At 40.4% G+C, this 19335-nt stretch overlaps 1 protein-coding gene across 3 annotated transcripts in view; it reads right to left on the minus strand.

The window, feature by feature from the left end:
• Window positions 1–2198: 2198 nt before the first annotated feature.
• The window catches only part of LOC148427441 (ATP-binding cassette sub-family C member 4-like), a 44211-nt gene continuing 27074 nt past the window's right edge, over window positions 2199–19335 (minus strand). Inside the window, exons 9-31 of one of the 3 annotated variants that reach the window (XM_088440146.1) lie at window positions 17893–17994; window positions 14846–14935; window positions 13216–13407; window positions 12205–12299; window positions 12056–12142; window positions 11484–11580; window positions 10455–10673; window positions 10254–10391; window positions 9116–9153; window positions 8920–9032; window positions 7522–7668; window positions 7264–7343; window positions 6818–6956; window positions 6617–6736; window positions 6432–6542; window positions 5492–5592; window positions 5234–5425; window positions 4999–5154; window positions 4279–4368; window positions 3742–3914; window positions 2974–3079; window positions 2746–2880; window positions 2199–2668 (exon numbers count right to left, since the gene is read on the minus strand). In XM_088440146.1, the coding sequence (XP_088296272.1) occupies window positions 2651–2668; window positions 2746–2880; window positions 2974–3079; window positions 3742–3914; window positions 4279–4368; window positions 4999–5154; window positions 5234–5425; window positions 5492–5592; window positions 6432–6542; window positions 6617–6736; window positions 6818–6956; window positions 7264–7343; window positions 7522–7668; window positions 8920–9032; window positions 9116–9153; window positions 10254–10391; window positions 10455–10673; window positions 11484–11580; window positions 12056–12142; window positions 12205–12299; window positions 13216–13407; window positions 14846–14935; window positions 17893–17994 (2739 nt within the window). In that variant the 3' untranslated portion in view covers window positions 2199–2650. Of the gene's footprint in view, window positions 2669–2745; window positions 2881–2973; window positions 3080–3741; window positions 3915–4278; window positions 4369–4998; window positions 5155–5233; window positions 5426–5491; window positions 5593–6431; window positions 6543–6616; window positions 6737–6817; window positions 6969–7263; window positions 7344–7521; window positions 7669–8919; window positions 9033–9115; window positions 9154–10253; window positions 10392–10454; window positions 10674–11483; window positions 11581–12055; window positions 12143–12204; window positions 12300–13215; window positions 13408–14845; window positions 14936–17892; window positions 17995–19335 lie in introns of those variants that run through there. The other 2 variants (XM_088440138.1, XM_088440155.1) reach the window with 2 other exon arrangements.

Here is a 19335-nt window from a genome sequence, read left to right on the forward strand (position 1 = left end):
TGGTGTCCCTTAACATCTTATCACTATGGCCCCCTGTAGAAAGAAAACTAAACCATTTTTTTTACCTAGATCGGTCTAGGGTGCTTGGCTTTGTCAACATATCTATTTTGACGCCCATGATTTCAGGGAACAGTCAGCCTTCTATTGTTGAGCTAAACAGCGATAAATGCATTGATTTGGCATGAAAAACTAGCAGCGCAGGCAATGAAGTGATTGGTCAGCTCATTTTGGAGGGTTGCTCCAACACCCCGAAACTGACCCTCTTAAGTATTTGAGATATATATATATATATATATATATATATATATATATATATATATATATATATATATATATATATATATAAATATAAATATATATATATATATATACAGTATATATATATATATATTTTTTTTTTTCACTTAGATATATATGTATATATATGTATATTTTTCAAGATGTCAGTTTTTTTTTTAAAGTGCACCTGTGTGTGTGTGTGTGTGTCTCGGTCTATTGCTGTCTCTCTTTCTATTGTTCATCATGAAAAGCTGCACCCAAAAATGCATTTTTTGGTTTCACTCGTTGTATTAAAGCAAGCCATTAGAAGCTGGGCGAACCCATTTGTCGAGGCGACGTGCACAGCTATAGTTGTCAGCAGGGAGAGACGACAGTATAAAAACCATTATGCTACTGACAAGCTTACTCATCGAATGCCCATGAATAAAATGTGTTATGCTTTTCTTTCATAAGCATGGGAATGAAATAGTGCTAGAATGTACAAAGCGGTTAAATTCATCTTGGCTGGCCTGGAATTCAGCACCCACTAATTTCTGATCCCAGAGTCGTCCATGAAGGGAAATATGGAAGAAATTCATAGGAGGGGGGGAAAAAAAAAAACGTTCTCAAGGCAACAGGAAGTGAGAAAACAATATGCACCTGGGTAGCCGCGGGTAGCAGAAAGTGATTGAGTTGTCGAGGACTGGGAGTCCGACTTCCATCATTTGGTTTGTGGAAGGCCTTCCTCACAGGTCCATATAAAATATTTGCTTGTCATGTCTTTGAGTAATCAGCTCTACGTTTTTCTGTCAAAAGATTATGTAAGTGCCTCGGGCTAAAGCTATCGAACATTTTTGGTATATGAATACCCGAAAAAAAAATCTGAATCAAATATTGAGTATTCGGATGTGCTTGGTAAGAAACGATCATAGACACAGAGGGGGCAAATAACACATTTCCACGTGATTATGAATGACCAACTTGTATAAATTTTGCAAAAAATATATCTATTTTTTAATTCTAACTGTGCTTAGCAGCACATGATATCCCGCTAGAAACATTAGATAACACTTGTCATTAATTTTGGTCTACGAGACAAATTGAAACTGAAACAGTATGATTTTTTTTAAAAGCAGTAGGAATGGCAGCTGTCAGTCTGCAGTCATTTACAACTATTACGGCAGCCTACATGGAGCACTACTAGCAAGTGGCTAATTTAAGCTTGCCGTGGGAGGCACTGCTACAAACTGGCAACAGGTTCCATACGTCAGTGTTGGAATAATTACGTTGTTTTTTTTTAGTGACCTGAATTGGCGATTGAATGTGATTTCAGAACAATGTTTGTTATATGTATCACGAATCGGGACAAACCGTTGCAGCAGGAAGTCTAGTCAAGCTGTTAAACCGTTTGTGGAAACATCAAAATAAAAGTGTATCAAGGCCATTCGTGTCCAGATACAATCTGGTAAACCAAGTTTTATTTTGAATATGGCCTTCTCAAAGCATTTCGGGCAAGGTTTGCTGTCACGCAAAGATTGTTGCGATTGGGTAGGTGTACAAAACCATTCGTAAAATATTTTCGATAGCAATCTAGTGTGATTGGGTCAAATCAGTTGGAGCTATCAAGTGTGCCGCTCCTTGCTTTTCTTGTGCCGTACCATCAAATCCGGTTGACCTTTTCTAATAAGAGTGTGCAAGGTTGGAGTTATACTTTGCTTTTTGGCTGGCTTGAGAACTTGCCAGGTGCGATATTAGTCTCTGCATCTCAGATTGAAGCCAGCGTGGTTCCAATTTGTTCCCCTGACGTCTTCGCTAACTCTTGCACCTTCACGCTGTGAGTCCTTCTCTAGGTTCAAGGCAATATTTTAGCATAGAGTCTAAGTAGAGCAGATCATCTTAGGTGTCGTAAATGTTTGTGATTGTTAAAGAAAGCGCTGATATTGACTTTGTTTCATCCTTCGTATGATAGCAAGCAAAACAAGTCAACAGTCTGTCCTTCCAAGATTTGACCAACTTCTGAGGTGATCAGATGATAAAATATGGATTTGTTCAACACCGTTTAAAAGCTAATGATTATTCTTTTTTTTTTATTATTGTAATTGTCCTTTCAAGATCTTTTATCTACATATAGTTTTTAAGCATTTTACGGAAATCTTAGGTAGGCTTTTTGACAATCCTTCAAACCTCGGAGCAAACTGTATTAACACGGATATTGACCCCAAAGAGCCACTGTCAACCTTAAATAAAAAGAACAAAACAAAACAAAAACTCTTCCAGATTTGACAGATCCCCTCTTGAATGTCCTTAAATCTTGACAAACCTCGCTCAGTGTTTTTGCTTTTGGTGTTTACGTCGCGCTTTCAAGCGATCCCTGGTCCATAAGCTTTGTCCGTCAGGTGGCCTTTGCTGCCTGAATGTGATCCACAAGCAGCTTTTAGGAAAAACGGCCCGATAGGAACTAAAGATGAGGAGCAACGTCTGCCTTACCTGTTTGGCCTCCTCCAACAAAGCTTCAGCCTCAGCTGGGCCCAACTGTTGAACCAGCCTATACAGAGCACCATCTTTGTTCTGAAGAAGGTTAAAAGGGCTGTCCAACTCCTGGATTCTACCCTCATCCAGGACCTGCACTCGGGAGACAAGCGGGAAGCGTCGCTTGTTGGGGGCGCGGTTACATACGACAAGAGGTGCGTCTCGATTTCCAAGTGGGTTGCTCACCAAAACGCGATCGCTGTCGATGATGGTGTTGAGTCGGTGAGCAATGGTGAACACGGAGCAGTCTTTGAATTCCCGACGGATGGTTAGTTGGATCAGCTCGTCCGTCCTGCAACAGCGGCCCGACATCCATAATTGCACAGCAGTAGATGAGAAAGATTCGTGATTTTAAAAACTGATCACATAGTGAGTTCATTTGCACATTAAAGTCCTAGTCCTGTCTATTTTTTTAATAAATACAAGCAATACATCGGCATTCCAAAAAAACAATATTGTATTTACTAAACATACATTTTTTTCTTTCATTTAGATTTTTACAAAAAAGGAAACTTGAACATGAATTAATATGAAATTGATTTACTTTTATAGTTAATTTACTACGACGTGATCGTGATTGGTCGATATTTGCCGTTTAATGCACGAAGGGCTGTATATAATGTCACAATCTACTCAACCTTGATCGGTTCTGCAAATTATTGTATGAAGTATTACAAGCATTACGCCTTTTATTTGCATCAGTGTGATAGTGATAGGAGTGCTTAGTGTAGAATCTGTTCCTTATTTGCGGTATTTACTTAGCGCTGTAAAATGCTTATATTACTATATAGTAATTTAACTACAGTACGGTAAGTTATTCCATCCATGATATTTGTTATGGGTTAGATAATTGGATGCCCCCGTTTGTGCCTATGCACCAAACAGCAGAGAAGAAAGCAAAGAATAAGAAATCCAGCCAAAAATAACGTTGGTTTGATATGATTTGTTAACCACCTGGGGTCAACATTGGCTGTGGCCTCGTCGATGACAAGGATGCGGTTCTTCCTTAGGAGTGCTCTGGCCAGGCACACCAGCTGTCTCTGTCCAACGCTGAAGTTGGAGCCACACTCAGCTAGAACTGTCTCCAACTTTGCTGGAAGTTCCATCACCATGCACTTTAGCTGGACCTGTCGGTGATGCCGGAAAATGGTCAGGGCATGGTGTGCGTGTGTGTGCGTGTGTGCTCTTGGTTTTTGGGGCAAGGTGGGGACCACATTACAGGCTTTAAAGTCTTTCTGGGGACCTCTTGCACATATGAGTGTCCTTTTGGGGAAACCCACAAGTAGAGAATAGTTTTGAATTGGATTTTGGTAGAAGTTAGGGTAATGGTTAGGATAAGGCAATCTGTTGTGATGGTTGAGGTTTGGGACTAGGGAAATGCATTATGCCAATAGGCTCTTTCCACTATGACATACGTAAATACCCTCTTGTGTGTGTGTGTATGCGCAAAAGAAAGAGTCAACATCTAAAGAGGACAAGATGGCTACTTGCCTGCTCCAGAGCCTTCCACAGGTCAGCATCTGCATGCTGGTTAAAGGGGTCCAGGTTCTTCCTCACAGTATCGGTAAAAAGTACCGGGTCCTGGTTGACAGAGGTACAAAGACCAAAAAAAAATATACAGTATACATTTTGCTTTACACTCCCCCTTTTGTTTGCAAATACTGTACTGATGTTAGAGCACATTGATCCCAGCCAATCAAGGTTAAGAAAACAGGTGAGGCATGACTGGTCATTGGCTGAACTGAGCTGAAATTGTTGTTTTTTAGGGCGTCTGGAACTGGCAGAATGGTCGCCATCTCAGACAGCGAAAACCAGATGGATACTGCTGTTTAATTTATAATCCTGCATAATGCTGCTGAGCAGAGTATATTATTGGATATATATTTCTATTTTTTTTAAATATGAGTGCTGTCAGAAGATTAAAAAAAACCCGAGAAATTAATATAATGTTTAATTATTTTTTTCTAAATCCCATCAAAAAAAAAAAAAAATCAGAGAAAAACCTCTCAACTAGAGCTCTTTTTAAATTTGGGTACATTGTATTATGATGGCAAGTCAAAATAATGATCTACACAAATAAAATGGCTTCAGTCAAATTTCTTTAACAAATGCATTTGTAACCATTTGAGCCCCAACTTTAGTTTCCACCATCAGGAGGAATGGTGCTCTTTGGTTTTGTCAAACTAATGAAAAGATTGATGAAAAGGCTACCTGAGGTATGATGGACATCTTCTTTCGTAAGTCGTGCAGGCCCAACTCAGACGTCAACACGCCATCGATGAAGATGTTCCCTTGTGGCTCCGCCAGGCGAAACAGAGCCGCCACCAAGGAGCTTTTCCCGGCTCCCGTCCGACCCACAACGCCCACCTGACCAATGGAACACTCTGACATTCTAAGTTTTCCTCTTGGGATCTTATTGGCGTCGACACTACGGGAAATGTCTCACCTTCTCATTTGGGCGAAAGATAGCGTTGATGTCCTTGAGGATGTGAGGACCGTCGGCACTATATGACAAATGCACCCGATCAAAGGTAACCTGACCTTGACTGGGCCAATCGGGAGGAGGCCGCGTAGGCGTTACCCAAGGCGCTTCACTCTTTAACTCAGTGTACTCCACCACTCTTTCTACGGATGTCATCTGAACACATGGCGTTTGACGTGAAACATTTACACTCACCATGCATTCAACAATGTAGGCGCATACCATGTTTTCCAGCTCTGCACTTTGCCTCACGGTCCACTGGAAGTTTCCAACAAGCGTCACGGCGTACGTAAGCACGAGGCCTACCTCGCCGGCATCCAAACCTGACACAAAAATTCATAAGCATAAATAACATAAAACGGTCAGAACTATTTGTTTCTTACACCGCATCGGAGATGAGGGATGAGCGATTTTTGGGTTTGGCAACCCATCAGCGGGCTGCAATGCAGCATGCGGAACTCAGTCGTGACTTACTCCCACCTCAGCGCAAGTACACAACACCCAATGTACCACAGAACTATAGTGGTGCCTTGAGATAAGAGTTCAATTCATCTCGTAACCATACCTGGAACTCAAAACCTCAATTATCAGTGTAATGAATTGAAATGATATCCATCCGTTCTCCATGACCCCGAAAACGCCAAACTCCAATCTCTGCCACAATAACTATAGTAGACTACATGATATTTATAAAATAAAAACGTACTGTATTATATCAATGTAGAGTACACGGGAAATTCTGATATTAACATTTATGTGATGCAATAAATGTCCATCTCAGGAGGCCACTTGCTGTCGATGGAAACCAACATCGCATTTGTTCTTCCTACTGAATCAGAACTAATAACGTCTCACCTGTTTGGTCATGTGATGGGCCCTGAGCATGGATGCCACTATTGTGTTCACTGTAAATGACAAAATGGCCGCCCCTGAGATGGATGGCAAAAAGTGACTTTGCTGCTTAAATGATATTCCAAAAACAATCTTAATCAGAATGGTATGGTAAATACATTTTTTTGGTTTGATTTCCCTTTTGAGTCAAGTTACATTCACAAAACAAACAGACAAACAAACAGCAATAATAGCTATCTTGAATACAGTTGTAAGTATTTTAAGGCACACTGAAAGTGACACGGAGCAGACGGCCTTTTAACATCCTCACCATCTCGTAGGTAAATGCACCCAAATGTCGCTATGGTGATAAAGATGGAGCAAATGCTGTCCAGGCGGAGGGCAAACCAGCGGGAGGTCATCAGGAAGAGAAACCAGGCTTCTGAGATCAACGAGCATACTCTATTAAAAAGACGGTCTGCACATCGGGCATAAAAACACACACGAAAGAGGAACCTGAGTGTCGATCCTGGTGTGAGTCGAAAGCTTTAGTTAACCTCTCTTCTCCTCTTAAGGCTCGGATGCTGCACAGTCCCTGGAGGGACGATGAAAGATGGGAGAAGACCGGGCTGCGTGCTGCGGGCGAAGACGATACGTGTCACCCGACGGCCGTGTCAACCGGCACGCTTCGCAAAGCGCTCGGGGGCCCCCGCGTACTTGTGGACTCCAGACGCTTGATATCTCGAGACGTGGAGAGATAGTAACGGCGCAGGTACAGGAAGACGAAGAGCAGGGGGGCGATGGCGACCAGGAGGAGAGGAATGATGGAGGCCGCCACGGCCAGAACGCCCAAGTTCTGCAAGAAAAGCTATGACACGCGAGTTTCTTCATCAACTTAGTCCCAAAACCTTTTGGACATTTGCCTAACCCAGTGATTCCCAACAATTGTGCCTCTCGGAAGCTCAGGTGTTCCGCAGGCAATTCTGCAATTTACAATGATTTTACTTGACTGTATATTGTAATGGGAACTAATCACCATTATTTTAACCTTCGGTGGTACCTAGACATAGAAGTTTCAATGTAATTTCTTGTGACAGATACTTTACAGTAGCCTCGGCTCTGTAAAGGTTGGGAAACCCGGGTCTAATCCGATCCCTCCTCACTTGATAGAAGTCCACAAAGGTGAGTGGCAACAGGGAGTCCATCTGGCTGATATCCTTGGAAAAACGGTTGAGGATTCTTCCTAACGTGTGGAGAAACAAGCAAACTTTGGGATCAGCTCAGAAGTGAAACAATGCCAGAAGCGTCCTGAGTGACACCTCCTGTCTCACGTGACATGAGATGTCCACAAGATACGCGTGAACTGCTTCACCTTGAATGATTACATTTCCGACAATTAAGACGAGGCGTCGAGCTTTCACCTATGGGATTGACGTCAAAGAAGCGAACTGGGGTGCGGAGGATGGCCTTGAACATGAGGTTGTGCAGCGTCTGAGTAGATCGGACTAACCCGTGAAAGATCACTAAGCTCCTGGCGTAGCCCAATATCACAGCGGCTGCGGTCAAACCTGTACATTACGGAAACCGGGGATGGGAATGAAAAAGAATTTTGTCATTTCGATTTCATGACAGTCGGCTGCACAATTAATCGAATTTTAGTCGCGATCACGATATTGGCTGCCGCGATGAATTAAGATGATCTTCGGCGATATTAACGTTGAAAAAGTCAAGCGCTTTTTTAATTAGTCAAATCAAGCACTTTGCCATTCTACCACTAGGGGCCATTGTTTCCCACATGTTTGCATGACCAGCAGTTTCTTACCCGATTCCTCGTATAAACAGTGCTAGCTGTCAATCGAGACCCATTTTGAAAAATCCATTTGGCAAAAAAATTCGGTTTAAAATGACCAAAAATGACATTTTAAATGCTAATTGATTACATTTGCTTAAAAGTAAATAATGTTCTTGGTTCTAAGTAGGCTAGTTTTTTTTTCATTGGTTTGCACTCAGCGTAAGTTAGCTGTGTTGCCCTGTGTTTTTGCCATGATTATTGGTTATTTTATTTTCTGTTGTTTATTGTTACTTGCAAGTATCAAGCCTTGAAGCCTTGTTTATATACTGCTTGTTTAGAAAAAGCTCAATAAATAGACATGTTTGACCAAACATGCTGAATACTCTTGATTAATAATCGTGAGTTCAATATTGACCAAAATAATCGTGATTATTATTTTGGACATAATCGTGCAGCCCTACATTACGAGTATTGCATAGAGGGAGAGAATGAAATAATAGACAATAGCTACATATTGATATCAATGATATAATATCAGTTGGTTCTGTGCAATATGGGTGAAATGTGATACAATGCACACCCTGATGTATGCTTGGGCGAGGTCAGCCTGCGAATACTAATAACAATTGTTTTAAGGCAGTGAAACCACTCCACACACGTTATATTAGCATTAACTTCTTCTGAGATTTCTACACACTCAAGTTCAAAACCTCTTAGAATTAAAAATAAATACACTTTTATAGACTTAAACCAAAAGCCAAAACATTTATTTGAGAAAAAAAATATAACCAAATATTCATCCATTTTCTTCATCTGTTTTGCTTCCTCCGAGCCAGAATTAGCGATTTCAATGAAGGAAATCCATCAAACAGCAAGGCCACACTTATTGCACTGGCAACGATTCATTCACAAATTTCTCCACAAAACCAAATATCCTAAAGTTTTTGTGAGGGGTATTTAACTTGAAAAACTACTCTTGGATACACGTTTTTGAAGAAAAAGAGAAAAGAAGAATTTTTGGACTGACCAGAATAAATGCCCAGATAAAAAGGTAGACGGTTGCCTTGGTGTAAGCGGGTCTCATTGGTGCTTTTCACAATGGTCACAGCTGTGCTGGTGTTGTTGACCTTATCTTTGGCCCTAAAGACAGACCATAATCAGCAGATAACATATGAGATTGAGTTTGTGTGTATTTATATGTGAATGGAAGGCCATTGACTCACCAGAACACCAGCCACCAGTCTTGCAGAATATATGCAGCCTAGAAAGAAGAAACATAAGACAAAAGGTGCACACAGCGTTAGGACTGCAACTATTTGTCAATTCTGGGCATGGGTATACAACTGGGTATTGGATGTCAATTTTTTGGTGGCTCTGTCATGGTTCCATGAATTGAAATGCATACTGTACACGATCTTGCTCCGTACATCCACCGTACAGACCATAAATAAAAAGCAATATTAAGTATTACGAGATTGTTGTGTTAACGCTTTTTATATATGAGTAGAATTAATAAATCGCGTGCACATAGTTGAGCAAAGCATTCTGAGATTCACATAACCTATGGGCACATTGCAAAGGGACAATCACTCTGTAAGACAGAAGGCATTAGCCAGTAAATTAGCTCATTAGGCTTGCTTTTTACTTGTAGTGAATGCAACAGATGACATGTGCTCAAATGTGTATTTTGTTTTACACAACTATTTCTGGAAAAAACAAAAAACAAAAACGACTTGAGATGGATAAATGTGCCTGAATCCCAATGGTGTGTACAGATTCTCTGGTGCAGTGATCGCCAACAAAAGGTTCGCGGCCCGGTACCGGTCCGTGGATCAACTGGTACCGAGCCGCGTGGGCCGCACCTGAAATAATGTTTTGGAACTGATTTAGTTTAACAGTTGATTCATTTGTGCTTTGTTTGGCTTTATCTTTGTTTTTTAGGCGCCGCTTCTGGCAGCTGTTGATATTACATAGTGAGAAGGATGATGTGGTTTTGAGAGCAGTCAGTCGGTGGTGCACATTAAGGTTTAATTCTTTTTTATTTTTTAGTAGGATGTTGACAATTTCATTTTTTTGGGGAGGGGGGTTGATGATTATTGTAGTGAGCGACGAACCAATGATTGGCTGACGGAGCGACGGACCGATGATTACAATTTTCACCCTGAAAAAAATCGCGGACCGTCAATGGCGGAAGGGACGAGGCGCCGACAACTGATGGACCAGCAGAAATAAATAAATAAATAAATAAAATGCATACATCTGTTTCCCCTCAGAACAGTAAAACTAAAACTGCATAAGCAATGCAAAAATGATTGCATATTACATCTCTAATACGACCTCAACAAAGGAGTTCTGACTAACCTCAGCAATGACACTCAGCAGCAAAATAGCCATTAAAACCACGGGGTGACAGTGGGCTGTAAAGTACTTGACATAAATGTCCCTGCTGACATTTCCTTCAGCACGAGCCTCCTCCTCTGCAGTTTGTGCACCCTCTACCTGTTTAAAAAAAAAATCCAAAAATTAGTGATGCTCATGGTTGTATGTATCCCTGTTACTTACAGGAAGCAGGACAGGACTGCTGCCATCTGGTGGTAGAAGGGTGCTGAGCGAATAGTGTGAACTGTTGGAATGATACGTCCTCGAGCTCGAGAGCGACTCCTTGTCGCAAGTAGTTGAAAGATATGGACGGTCCTGCTCCTCCTGATTTTTTAGCAGGAAACCGACATCAAGGCCTGAGCTCTGCAACTCGCTGTAGGTACCCTGGGCCATGATACGGCCCTTAAAATAAGGAGGCAAAAACAGTCAGCAGCAGCCAAATTCACCTAGCAAATTAAGGTGTATAAAAATGAGATATATGTATACAAAAGGCCATAATTTGAACTCAAATGGAATATAAAACATCAATTTTCAGGTATTGTAAGATTTGGTACTCACTATTGGGAGTAGTAGTCAATGTGTGGTATGTGGGAACATTTTTAGCAATTAATAAATAGAACCATCACAACTCAAAAGCCATCTTACAAACAAACACAAGGCACCCAAGGAGATACCAGTAGACCTGCACCCCACCTCAATTAAAAATATTAAAGTTGTATTTTAATTTGAAGTATAATACAATTGCATTTAACCTTTAAAATGGTTTATTTGCTATTCCTTTGACTTATTTCACTGTTTAAGTACATTTTTTCTTTCATTTAATCTAAGCGTTATTGTCCAAACTGTCTGGCTTAAAGGGGCCGTAACATGATATTTAAGTACTTTCAACAGCGCAATATGTCAATATAAATTACGTCTGGCACATTGGCGATTGAATTTCTTATCAAATATGAGTTTTATGGTAACAAACTTTCTAACCAGGAAGGAAAACAGCTCATTTGCGTGACCTGCGCAGACGCCGTGCCAACTTGCAGCTCAAGCGGCGGACCAAGCAACATGCACCCATCCATCATCCTGACCTCTTGTCCTCATGAGGCTCACAAGGACAAGCGGTCCAAAACAGGCAAGGCAGGTTAAAAGCTTCAAAAAGTTGACTTTTCATGTTACCGCCCCTTTCAGCCTTTAGATTTGCATTGAATTTGCAACACCAACCTCCTTCAGCACCACTATCTGATCAACTGTAGACAAATTCTGCAGTTGGTGAGTCACCAGAATGCGACATTTGTTCTTCAGCAGGCCACAGATACACCTAATTAATTGACAAAAAAAAAAAATACGTTCAACAACACCCGGATATTTCTCGGTTTTTATATTTTTAATAACGATAACGTGGGAACAGCATTAGAAGGGGGAGGAATAAGTAACTGAATCATCACATTTAACAGCTGGTTGCTCTCCCATTGCTAGCAATAACTTTACTTTTCGACACTTGCTGTAGTTGCAGATTAGTTTGGCACATCAATCAGTATCAATTTTGGACGATTACTCGCTCCAAAATTACAGCAGTTGAGTGGGATTCTTGGGACGTCTGGCATGAATTATTGTGTTGAGCTCATGCCACTCGGTAACATATATTTGTTATTTGTATTTTTGTGTTTTTCAACCCTGAAAATATAATATGAAACTAAATAGCAAGTTTAAAAAAATGCTGTTGTCTTTATTATTCTCCAATGCTTGAATGAACCATAATGTACAACGTGAACTGTTGGATAGATTGAACTCACGCTTCAAAGAGATATTTCCCCACTTCGGTATCCACGGCACTCAAAGGATCATCTAAGAGGTAGATATCTGCTTCTTCATACACCGCTCTGAGAACATGCACACACACATTTATTCTCACTGAGCACGTGCATATGCAACATCCCCTCACCGAGCCAGATTAATGCGAGCTTTCTGTCCCCCGCTGAGGGTGCCCCCCTTGTCCCCGATGAGGGTCAGGTCTCCATCAGGGAGGATCTCCAGGTCCTGCGCTCCAATGAATTGCACACAACACAATCTGCTGTGAGTCAATTGATAGTCCTCATTCACATGTTGCATTCATTCTTAAAGGACAAAAAGTTTGACAATCAAAGACTTACTACAGCGTGACAAGCAAATATAGCTCCTGTTGTGTTGCAGTCGGTATAACGCACGTTCCAATTACAGATGAGCAACAGTCCACTTAGTATCATGAAACACTTTTGAAGGGAAAGCTAAGCCCAAACTTTTCTCAAAAATATTATGTTCCATGCGCCCCCACTAGTCTAAAAATGGGATTCTGATTAGTCTTGCATTAGTAGAATATGAATCAAGCAGCAAATTCCACCCGCTTTTGTCCATTTCAGAGGGAAGCCATCTAAGCAGTTGTTTTTTTACAGAAAATGACATCGCAGTGACACTGGACTCGGGCACCGACAAATCATAGCTAACCTGTTTTCCAAAGTGAACCTCAGCTGGTTGTTACATTGAACCCTGACCAACTGTGATGTCGTTTTCAATCAATAACGAGTGGCAAAATGGGCACAACCACGACCAATCATGGTTGACGTGTTTCTGAGTTTGGTCACGTGATCTGAGACAAGCTTGACCGCGAACTAATCCAGGGCAACGGTGATGCCATTTTCAGTCAATGCCAAGTAACAAAATGGCTTGCCCCTGAAACGGCTAAAGTGTCTGGATTTTGCTGCTAAATTCCACAAAAACACTTTTAGGAATGGAAAATGAACCTAGATTGACCTTATCAGTTAAAAACAAAAAACATGCTGACATCCATTATGCTGCTTTTAAAGTCAAAGTGGTAGTTTGCTATTGAAATCATCACTCTGACCTAATTGGAATACATCAGTACAATACTTGTGGTTAAAAAAAAAAAAAAAAATCTGCATTTTCATCACGCACTCACCCTCTTTAGAGCGCAGGCCCTCAGTACGCGATCATACTTGTGGGGATCCAGCACTCTGCCAAACAATATGTTGCTCCGAACGGTTCCCGGGAACACCCATGGTTGCTGGGATGCGTAGCTGAGTTGACCTCTGAACGTCATCGTTCCGGTGTCATGAGAAAGCTCGCCCAGGATGGCGCTAAGCAAGGAAGACTGTGGTAAAGGGCGGAGTATAAGTGATGAATTTAGTTGTCGTGTGCCTTTACATAATCAGTGTATTCAAACCTTTGTTTTGTTGCCGCTTCGAGTACCACAACTATGCTGTTTAAATTAAATGATACCGGGCTCGATTCAAGCTGTCGAGTTTCCATGATGCCGATCAATCACACGTGCCACTAGTGGCCATGTTATTATAAATAAATAGCTTGCATGTATGACTGTGCATTGCATCCAAATGAATCCTCTTAAATGATGTTTAACAGGTTGTTTCTGTAAGTATATTTATGTTCTGTGTAGGGTGCCTAGTTTAGTGTGTTGCCAGCAAGATCTATACTTGTATTTGCTAACTCAATCTCTGCATGGTTCGCAAAGTGTTTTTTCACCTTGAATTGCATCCTTGTCCATCCTCTGCATACATATGTTTATTTGCTAACTCAATTTGGGTGGTTTTCTGACTTTCTCCATTGTGGTCCTTCATGCATACTTACTGCGGCTCGGAGGAAGAGTGGTTAGCAGGTCCGCCTCACAATTCACAGTCCTGAGTTCAATTCGTTTCGGCCCTCCTTGTGGAGTTCGCAGGTTCTCCCTAAGCCCGCGTCGCTGGCTTGCTGGTGCCTATCCCAGCTGTCTTCGGGTAGTAGGCGGGGACACTTTTAACTAGTTGCCGGCCAATTGGAGGGCACACAGGGACACACAACCATTCACACACCCAATCACACCTAAGGACAATTTGGCATGGCAAAAAAAAACAAACAAAAAAAAAAAAACCATTGCTTTTGGAGTGTGGGAGGAAGCCGGAGTGCCCGGAGATAACCCATGCAGGCTTGGGGTGAACACGCAAACTCCACACAAAAAGCAGGGTTGGCCAGAGCAAGCAGGAATTGAACTCCAGGCCCTGAACTGTGAGGTGGGCACGCTAATCTCTCTTCCACTGTGCCACTCAACTCAAGATACGATAATTTAAAAATAGTTTATTGCGTCCTTTATCAGCGATTGAATATGAATTTTATGATTCAGGCGGCACGTTGACGTTCATAGAGAAGTGACGTGGTGGCAATATCAACGGAGTCGAGGGAAGAGTACAGCTTGCTGTTATGCAACCACTGCTGCAAAGACCAAGTTTAAAATAAAAACAGCAATGTATTCTCTTGTATGTTCACTTTGAAGTTGGCCGTTGTGGCATGCCTTTACCATGTGTGCATCACATGGCTAAATTAATGGATGTTGTCACATCCATGCATGTGCTAATTAGAACATGTGCTCACAAAATTTCTTACCAGTGCACACTGTAAAGTTGTACCTATTTGTGGGTCAGTCGGTCGACGGGCACTGAAAAAACAAATTTGAAGGAACGGCGCCCCGCGATGCACTACACATGGAGTCTCACTAGAGGGAGCCCGTGTACCAAACCATGAGAATCACTCACGCTCACCTTTCCGGACCCCACTGGTCCGATTACAGCCAGGAGCTGATGAGACTTGACTGTGAGTGAGATGTTCTGCAGAGACGGTGAATCCAGAATCTGAAAAGAATAGACATAGTTGTGATCTGTATGTGCATTCATCCTGGGTAGAATTAGTATAAAACATTTTCAAAAACAAGAATTGTGAGCGCAAAGCCGATTTTGGGGCTGGGAATAAAAGTTAACCAAGGGGGAAAATTGAGTTTAAAAATAGGCAGACTGAAATTAAATCCAACTGAACCATGTTTGCACCTCAAATACTGTATGTACATATACCATCATGGATGTGTCAACTAAATAGTAGTTAGAGATTGTTGACCTTAAATGTAAATGTGAGCATGTTATTGCTACTTTAGATTGCTTTATTGCAAATTTTGTTCACCACCATCAAAACTACCAGTCTGCAACTGTGGTTATGAAAAAAAATTGTCATCACCTGGCTTGAACTGTACTGACAGCCAGACGCTTAGTCATTGTGTGACTAGGGGCAGATAATTGGGTTATCAAGCAAAGCTACAATTTTCACACAGCTTGTGTGCCAGACGAGGCAGCCTGACATTGAGTCCTACACAATTTGTGAGCAAATGACTGTGGGAAAGAAAGGTAGGAAATGTTGGCTTTGATATGAGAGATAAATTCAATGAAATGCTGGTCAAATTCTGTTGTGGATACCGACCACTTACAGGGAATGTGAAAAATGGGCACTTGTGATCACTTAATTTGCAAATGACCTAAATGCTCTGCTTGAACTCCTAAAATTTCAAATTGGTCGACATTGGTTCTGCCACTGTGTAATAGCAATGGGGGAGATGGGATTTTAATCATAAGCCAAGGTTTTTAACTGAAATAACTAATTTCACTGCTACGGCATATTAGCGTCAAGCAGTTAAACCACAGCAAATGCAATTGTTCTCATCAAGATAGCGACGTGCTCATGTGGGTTGCGTTATCAGGTTTCGGAGAAAAATCTGTTTAGCTCTTCTTGGTATCTTGATAAGGCAAAAGACTTATGATATATTAGGGGTCTGTATTGTGGTAATGGTGATGTGCAGTTTCGTTTTGTTTTTCAGTACACTTTGTTCACTTCCAAATTTGACCATGCATGATTTCTTCTTCAACCTTTGTGAGTATGAAAAGTTCCAAATTGTATTTAACTAGTTCACCAAGTTGCTGCTGAATTTCAAACAAATATCAAACGCATACTGCGACGATAAAAAAAAAAAAAAAAAAAAAAAAACTGTCATCACCTGGCTAGAACAGTATAGCCAGCCTACAAAATCATAACAGACGTGCGAGCAATGGAAACATAGTCCCACAATTGAACCACTGAACAATCCACAAGCTGTAAATAATTCATGTTGTACGAGAGAATGTCTTCTTTGAACTGTAACAGTATACAGCAGAGGTCACTTTCATTGATTTAAACATTATTCAACCTAATACCGAGGAAATTTCCTCGAAGGGTCAGCAAAAACGTAACATAATGTAACACGAAGCCCAAGAGGTGAAAAATATCAGCCAAAAAATATGATGAGAGTATTGAACTCAATTTAAACAATGTTTAATTTTAGTGACATGAGTGCTTTTTGGAAGATGCTGAAAACAGGGATTAAATGGGCTAATTAAATGAACTGATATGGGCCATAGCCTGTTACATTATTCCTTTTGTTGGGTCTGCTATTGCTGTGCAGTTCAGATTTGATCCACATATAATCTCATGACAGCCTCTGCAAAGAACACTGAAATTACTGGGGCTGCAATTACAGTACTGATAATTTTGCTGATTAGTCAAGATATCTGACATTAAAAAAAAATCATGTCTATCACAAAAACAGCACCCTGCAGTATTTCAAACTGGGTAGAAAAAGCGTAAAAAAATAATCGTGATTTACTACTTTGGTCCAAAACATGTCTAAAATTGAAAAAAATCTCGATCATTGTTTCCAAAAAGTAAAAGCAGAATCTTATTGTGATTCAGCAAAAATGATCAGTCTGCTTTCATGGAAGAATCCAGAAATGTGAAGAGAGACTCGAATTCTGAAGATTTGGATATCTTAATTTCACTTTTTTATTTTTTAGGCCGATGCCAATACCAATTTTTGGCAGAAAACAAATACTGCTTACTGATTAATCAGCCGATTAATGTTAAAAATTGTAATGAATGAAAAAGCTTTTGGTTACTCCTAATACACTTCAATAGGTGTCAATTTTAAGCAAATTTTCACCATTCACGTGCTATTAGCAAGGGGTCAACAGTTAATATAAAACTAAGATTTGCTTGGTTTTGAATGACAGGACTGCAGAATGACCTCATCAACAAATTTCATAATGTACTGTATATTCAAGGACATAAGGTTATTGTATGAGTTTATGTGCAATAAATAAATAACAACACCAAGTTTTACTTGTTTACAAATGCTTCAAATAATTAAATAATCAGCAAAAATCGTTAATTTGGATGAAAATTTTTGTCCGATGATTGAAGGGCCATAATCACTCAGACTCTAGTTTATATTAGTCTCTAAATCATGGCGTTATCAAAATAATTAATTTAAAAGTCAAATAGTAATCCATTCACTGTTTTACTTTCCAATATTATCGTACTATATCTTTCTGGCAAACTGACACATCTCTGTACTGTAAATCCAGAGGCCAAGCAGCACCCATCAGAAGAATAAGCACAATATCCACCAAACTGAAACAAAAAATGCGGCAAAACATTTTTAATTGCTGTGCGTTTTGTTTAACTGCAGTATATAATTCACTGGTTGCTATGGTAATGTTTCTTTGCTGTCACTGTTACCCTTCTGTGTTGGCATCACAAAAAAAGCCTAAGAAAAGGTCTTGTGGACTTAATCCTTTAATGCTCACTGAGCTGGAGTCTCATGGTCAATTGATGACCATGAACTTCTGGATTTTTTGTAAACTGGAGTCCTTTGTCCAGATTATCTTGGCTGGATGTTCAAAATATGCCAGTATTGGGGAGTTTGGCCTCAGTATACAGAATGAATGGTCACCTTATCCCAGTAGCACGTCAGCCTCGATATCTCGATGGTGTTTTGGTTCTTTTCCTCCAGTGTCAACTTCTGTCTATTCATTTCATCCAGCAGGAGGAAATTCTAGAAAAAATGATCAGGAAAAAAACTACGATAAAAGAGTAAAAGCAACAATAGAGTTCAAAAAAGGTAAATACAATTGAACTGAACTTAACCATTTAAAAATGAGGTTTGAGTAAACCTAACTATGCACAGTTTGAGCATTAAATTCACTGGCCATATCTTGTAAACGTTCTCCCCTTTGTCTTCCGCCACTGGATATACTCAATATAAGGAAACATATTGAGAGAACTGTGAAGAAGCCACATACTGTAATTTGTTTGGTCTTGGATGCAAAAACAGCTTTCGATTCAGATGAAGCTGTGGAGTATGGGGGATTTGTTTGTCTTCTAATGTCAGGACAGGGGGGAAGGTCTCAAATCTCAATTGATTATGATCTTAACCGTTTTTTGTTGTTGTTGTTTTTTTGCATTGTGTCATCATCTACACAGGTTGAAAAAAAAAGCAAGCAAGCATATTTTAATCAATCAAGAAGTTGAAAGTACAGATAGGCTATCTGTTTTTAAATATAGGGAATAAATGTAAAGCATAGACGTCAAAGTCCAGTCCTCGAGGGCCAGTATCCTGCACATTGTTTATGCTTCCCTCCCAATCACAGCGAGTTCAAATGATTACAATCATTTTCAAGCGTCTGAGGAGCTAATCATTTGAATCAGCTGTTCTGAAAAGAGAAACCTGGAAATCACAAAGGACTCCAGACTTCTCTGAGCTTGAAATGTGCGATGTAAAGGATCGTTAATTATTTGTGACATGTAAATTCCATTTTTTCAATTCCTCACACTTAATTGACCTACATCTCCTTCCACATAATTTATCAGATTGACTCATGGCTTTTTCCATGTCAACGCCAGCACTCTGCAATGCCCTCACTATAGAAGTTCGCGCAGACACCTCAGTAGAAATCTTTAAATCCCGACTAAAAACCACATTTATATTCTCAAGGATTTAGTTAATGGGTCCGCCTGACTGCCGCTTTCTTCTTCTGGGAGTTGTGAGACTGCGATGATTCAGGGTTATATACAGTAAATAAATAACCTTGACTTGACTCAACGTATTTCAAACTTTCATGGGATGGTGGCTAATTTTTGTCATATTATACATACGTATTCACTGTTTTCCTAGAATTCCATAAGTGTCATCCGGAAATTCCCCATTCATTTTCCACAAGGACACGTTTTCATTCATTCCAGTGGCACATTCTACATTACACATTTACATCATTCCCATGCAAAACTTCACCACCCCGCAAACAAATGACATACTCATTCCCAATAAAATAATCTAGACAACATCCATTTAATATATCACATCCATCTTTCAACCTTTTTCATACTTTTTTATGTC

Source organism: Hippichthys cyanospilos, chromosome 2, assembly GCF_059441005.1.
Source record: "Hippichthys cyanospilos isolate Australia breed blue-spotted pipefish chromosome 2, RoL_Hcya_1.0, whole genome shotgun sequence".
In the NCBI taxonomy this organism is placed as follows: Eukaryota; Metazoa; Chordata; class Actinopteri; order Syngnathiformes; family Syngnathidae; genus Hippichthys; species Hippichthys cyanospilos.